Source organism: Taudactylus pleione, unplaced genomic scaffold, assembly GCF_031769625.1.
Source record: "Taudactylus pleione unplaced genomic scaffold, aTauple2 ptg000671l, whole genome shotgun sequence".
NCBI lineage: Eukaryota > Metazoa > Chordata > Amphibia > Anura > Myobatrachidae > Taudactylus > Taudactylus pleione.
The window spans coordinates 4,426,476-4,432,668 of record NW_028285073.1 but is presented as its reverse complement, the minus strand read 5'-3'; the positions used below and the strand labels follow the sequence as shown (position 1 = coordinate 4,432,668).

Sequence of the window (6,193 nt, the reverse complement as noted above, 5' to 3'; positions counted from 1 at the left end):
GTACCTCCGGAGAGCTCGCCAGCAAAAGGAGGTAGTCTAGATACGGCAGCAGCCATAAATTCTGGCTCCGAAGATGTGTGGCCATGATCGCCATCACTTTGGTAAAGTGTCCTCTAAAGCGTTGGCCCAGCTCTCAACGGCTTTGGCCACCCAAGAGATGGCCATGGACAGACGGGTCACTGCCCCAGAGAGAGTAGATAGACTTTAAACAAGGGGGCCCCACTGCAAAAGGGTGACCCAACTCCGGCCGGGCACCAACTAAAACTGAGGTGCCTGTGGCTCGGGGGCGGGGTACAGAGGAGGATGGACCCAAGTGCATCCTGGGAGCAGCAAAAGCTTTAACTGTGTGGTGCCTGTGGATCCAGATCCAGCTATACCCCAAAGTCAACCCTGTGGACCCTATGGACCCTGAAGTAGAAATACCCCATGTACTACACAATGCTTTGCCTGCAGTCCTGATCCAAAACAAGCGATCAGGAGGATCCAACCAACAGGTGCTGCAACAACTTTTACCCCAAACCATGAAGAAAGTAGGTCCAGGTGCTGGTGACAGCACCTACTCTTCTCCAATGGTGCAAAGCGGACACCCAATCAATGAGTGTCTGGTGGACAAATAGAACCAGTAGGAGTTGCCAGTAATGGCAGGTTACTGGTGGAAAAAGAAAACATATCTGTAAGGTAACAAAGGGGATGAAGTAGGGGCCCTTGGACTGGAAATTAATAAAAATAAACACACAAAATATTTTTACTCATGTGTTACTACATATAATTACACTTCACACAACATTAATATTGTATTATAAAATCACTTAAATATTTTCAAACACCTTAAATCACCACTTCAGACATAGGTGCCAATCTGGAACGAGCCATATTTATAATTGCTCTCTTTATTCACAAGGAATAAAACTGAACAGCAAAAATTTTAAAAAACAAAACAACTTTCTGCTATTCCGGTAAGGAAAATTCCCAAATCTGCAGCGAAGTTACAAGAAATTGCCTGAATAAAATGGTTTTACTTGCAGACATTTAAATGTAAGATTTAGTCTGTACATTAGAAAAATATTAAATGGAAATCCAACTCTATTGAGTTCTACCTATGAAGCTTGTATGATGTTAATTTTACACACCAGACTTCGCCAGTTCCTTTATTGTGTATAAATGATGAACCCGGACTGCCTGAATGAAGACGCGGACTTCTCATCATCATTTACGGAAGCGTTTGAAGAGCGGGTGCACGTGCTTGCTGTTACCGCCCTTGTTTCGGGGAGCGTGATATTCCATATAAACCGTATCGTCGGCTCCAGACATAGAACTCATAGCGCCTACACGCCGCGCCACCTGCAGATAAAAGAAAGTGATGTTGCAAAGGGACAGAACACTTTAACGTGAATTATTTTTCTTCAGTTCTACATGAAACAGAACTATCCATTTTTAGTAAACATATTACTTTTTTGTGGTGCTTCACACATTTTCCATGCAAAGCAGCCATTATTACTCAACTTTTTTTTGGCTGTGAAGGTGGGTACACACCTAACCAATATATCTGCAGAATGATCGATCTGCACATATATCTGCAGACTGTGCAGAACATAATGACGTCACAACTGGGCGGTACATGCTCCCGCCCAGTTGAACTGTCAATCACTTACAGCACGATGCAGAATATCTGCAGATATATTGGGCATCGGCTGTGCAGCACAGCCGACACTATAGGTCTGTGAACAACATCATTCACAGACATATCACTGGTACACACTGGCCAACATGCACACAACAGAATGGCCGATATGTCGGCCAATGTGTACCCAGCTTTAGAGCTAGTCTATGCTACTGATTTTGGTTCCATTAAGTTGCAAGTGTCCAGCTAACCTAAAACCATTCCCCTTATGACCCTAGCTACATGTGGCCATTTCTTCCGACACACAGAAACTGATAAAGTTGCATACCTCACTCATCATTACAGCATGAGCACAAGTAGGATGTCTCATATCAGCAGCAGGGTCTGTACCATTACATACAATCTCTTGCAGATCATTAAGTCAGTGTAGCCTATGCCTTAATCATAATTATCACTAAAGTACTGTGTAACCATATGATTTTCTCAGTACTCACATTTATAGTGCTAGGTTTATGTTCTTAATGGCTACCACAATTAATAAAGCCATTAATTAAGACATTTTCTCTATCTATTTATCTATTATACATACACACAGTGTTACTCTTACATGTGTAGACTTTGAGCCAAACTCCCCGACCACAATCTCTTCCTCTGCATCGAGGTCCGAGGCCGCCAACACTTTCTGCAGAAGCTGCTGCTGGTCTTCCTTGGTGGAGAATGCCAGATCTTCCTCTTCCATCCCTGCGAGTTTTGTAATCACCTAATCCAAGTGCAGACAACAAACAAAAAAAAGTACTTTATATTATGTAAGATAGATGGATGGATGGCTGGCTGGCTGGCTCGGAACTGGGATCAGTGATCCCCATTATAAGTGAAAACCAAAAACAAAGCACTTGAGTAATTAATGTGTAGAAATCTTACAGACAGCAGGGGCTTCCATAATGACCCTGATCTAATTAAGCAATCAACAGCCCAAAAGGTTTAGAGCTAAGGCCCCCACCCCCCCACACACATCTGCAATGTATTGGGGAAATTCCCAGAATCTAAAGCCAGTACACAGCAGACGATGTCTAGTGTGTATCGTCCACGTTAACGGGTCTCGGCATCGGCAAGTGCATACACACTTGCCGAGCAACGGCACAACAGCAGGGGCCATGCTGCATTCAGCAGCATGGCCCCCGCTGACTAGATCGCCCATCGGACCTGCATGCAGGTCCGACTGTCAATGTCGCTGACGATGCGCTCATATTCAGCAAGTACACTGTACTGCCTGATGTGGACGATATGTCACATATCGTTTAGTGTCTCCCGGGCTTAAGACCCGAAGTCAGGGCATCAGTGGAAGTGAAATTGAACAGTGCATTGTGGACAACTGGGGTCCATGGCCTCATGGGGTCTGTGCCACACCCAAACCCCACCATCAACTGAAATAACTGGAACCGTGACTCATCGGACCACGCCACATGTTGCCAGTCCTCCAGGGTCTAATTAGTGATGTCACAAGCCCTGGTGAGGCACTGTGTTTGGTGTTTAATTGTTAACAGGGGCACTCTGGTGGGTCTTCTGCTCCCATATCCCAGACCATATTCTGCTCCCATATCAAGACCTGCTGGATACCTGTCTGGTACCTCTTTCATTGAATATGGATGTAATTTGAGCAGGTGTTGCTTCTCTGTTACCACAGACAATTCTGGGCAGACGTCGCTGGCCAAGGTTATTAAGCACCTGTGGTTGGCCACTGCACTGTCCACGGTGGGTGGTAATGCCTTCCATGAGGTATTCCTGGTATACACGCGACACTGTAGATCGAAGAATGTTAAATTTCCACACAAATTCGGAAATGGAATGTCCCATCCGTCAGGCACCCACTATCATGCCCTGTTCGCTATACGAACATATGATTTTACCACAGATGAGCATTGTGATTTTCTATGTGTTTCACAGTAACGAAGATGGATGAACATGCAGAGAAGTTACAAGTGACAGTGGCTGAAGTGACGTTAGTTTGGATATCTGGGGACAGTGGATTAACGTTAATTTCGAAATGGTGCCCGTCTTCCACCAACTTTACCATATTATATTTCTTGCAGCAGATTGGCATCATATCCATACATGCACACACGTGTCACATTGAAACTGTTCCAATGGACCATGATGGGCTAATTCTCTGAATGAAAATTGGACTTCTAACCTACACACAGTCATTTTATGAGATAAACAAATATACCTGAGGTTGTAGCTCATCAATTCTCTAGGGACCAGGACATGATAAATAGGTCAGTCAGGCCTCCAGGACATTGGTGAGCAGTGTCTCAGGGATGTATGTTGCTCAGCCCAAAAAACTGATGGCTCAAATCAGGGCTTATTTAAATCCCTTAGTGAAAAAAAAAAAACTTACCTTAAAGCTGTATCCTTGATCCACAAGGAATCTCTGTCTTTTGGTGGAATAGGCCATTTCCTGTGTGTCCTGAGACACCAGAGAGTAAAAGAAGGCATTGTATTCTTCTGCGACCATTCCTTAAAGAAGAACACTTGTCATACATAGCATATCTCAATGCTTTCCAGCCAGCAGGGGTTATTCAGTGACATAAACCCATTACCCCTAGACATGTCTTTAAATGATCCATGAAATGGACTTCCACAATACTCATAAAACATATGAACACATATCAGTAACGCATTAGAGGTGATACCCTATCTTCATGGGTCCCCACAACGTAATCTGAGCTAAGGACATTATTAAAATGCATATTTTGGTTAAAACATTTCACAGAGATCCTTGGTACAGTTACAGACAAACAGTGAAGCTTGTGAAATGCAATGGTGGAGACCCTTAGGGTTTTTGGCCCTTCCCGCAATGCACAGCTCTTGTACATCATAGGGGTCTCCACTCAAAGCAAATTGGTGACTTCTTCTGGAAGAGAATAAAGACAAGATTTGTGGAAAAATAGGGAGATAGATCGTCAACGATTGCGCTGTCAACAATAAAATGTTGACACTGTAATGTTGACTGCATGATGCAGACTCAGGGGTAATGTTATTTAAAGCAGTACAACATGTCGGAATGGTAACTTAACACTAAGGTTTAGCATCATTTTTAAAGTAGTAATAATGACACAGTTAAAATGCTTTAAATAACATTACTCCTGTGTTGGCATTCTACAGTAGACAACATACCAAACCTGGATACATTAACCGGAATAAGGAAAGATACCTGGTTTCTTAACAGAGGCCGTTATGGAATGTCCCTTTAAAAACAATGATGTATTATCTGGGGTAGCATTTTATAAATGAAGTAAAGAGAAAGAAAAATAACAATATATCACCACAAGTAAAGATTGTACTTGGCTGTTATTATAATTGCATCAAATAATAAAATAAAAATAAAAAAAACACACACCAGTACAGAAGGTTCTATAGGCAGAAAAGTGGAACATCTGGGAGCAGGAGAAATCTTTAATGAAGGTACATAAATCAGAGAAAGCTACAGACAGTGATAGGAATGAGTGGGCACAGTGATGGCGGGAGGGAATTATGCTCAGATGGGGCCCGGCGGGGATGCATTGAATAAAGTTCACCCTTCCACCCCCACAGGGTAACAAAGTGATAATGTTACAGGTCATGAGAAATGTTCAAGTCAATTAGCTGAGTGAAGGAAACACGAACACGGTGCTGTGATTGCACCTCATCACCCAGCATGCCAACTCAAAGCAGCAAATCTGCGACTGTTATAGCAAATAGTGTGTATGCAGTGAACATTTATCTATACATTTAAATTCAGCATCTATCAGTCTTGTACTTTCCTGGAACAGTATATTCCCCCCTCTGTGTTATAACTATTCCTATCACTGTGTATTAAACATTCTCTCATCGAGAAATACATTTCTGGTTCCTGGATAGCACACTCACAGAGAGAAGAGGCCAAATAGACACATGATGGTGCAGATCTGAACACAAGTCAGCCGCACTCACTCCCACATAGAACTAAACGTGTATTTTCAGCCATACACAGAGTTGTATTCATCTGGACTGCTCATATACATATGTGCGGCCACATAGCAGACATCAGTGCTCATGCAGATGTGTCCTCATACACCTACATACAGTGGGAGACGCCCGGTGCAACTGGGACGCTCAAAGAAGAGCAGCGCAGCATCTTTTACTTTACATTTTGTGAATTATTTGCATAACAGACGCAGCAAAACACCACTTAAAGAGTACCAGCGATGCCGGGTTGCGACTTTAACAGCATAGGAATTAGTTTTAAACATGTACATGTAACCCTGGTTAAGGGTAAAGACATTACTGCGGAGCAGCGGGTGAATAGATGACGTTGTGAGGCCATGCCCCCTTTTCGAAAGCACGTTGCAGTCCCGATCCTGAACCTTCCAAAGATGGGATGTATGCGTGAAGGGCTAGGACTAGTTGGAGTTAGTAAATGTATTGTATAATATGGTAAATGTGTAGGAACTGCTATAGATATTTTACATATATGTGAATATGTAAAAAGTGATATATAAAAAATAAAAATGACATAGATTAACATGGTACTTTTTTTTTTGTAGTCAGGAT

At 42.8% G+C, this 6,193-nt stretch overlaps 1 protein-coding gene across 1 annotated transcript in view; it reads right to left on the bottom strand.

The window, feature by feature from the left end:
- Nucleotides 1–744: 744 nt before the first annotated feature.
- Nucleotides 745–6,193, bottom strand: part of ERCC3 (ERCC excision repair 3, TFIIH core complex helicase subunit) — a 58,461-nt gene continuing 53,012 nt past the window's right edge. Inside the window, exons 13-15 of the mRNA XM_088455819.1 lie at nt 4,020–4,138; nt 2,229–2,381; nt 745–1,341 (exon numbers count right to left, since the gene is read on the bottom strand). Coding sequence (XP_088311945.1) covers nt 1,207–1,341; nt 2,229–2,381; nt 4,020–4,138 — 407 coding nt within the window. The 3' untranslated portion in view covers nt 745–1,206. The remainder of the gene's footprint in view (nt 1,342–2,228; nt 2,382–4,019; nt 4,139–6,193) is intronic.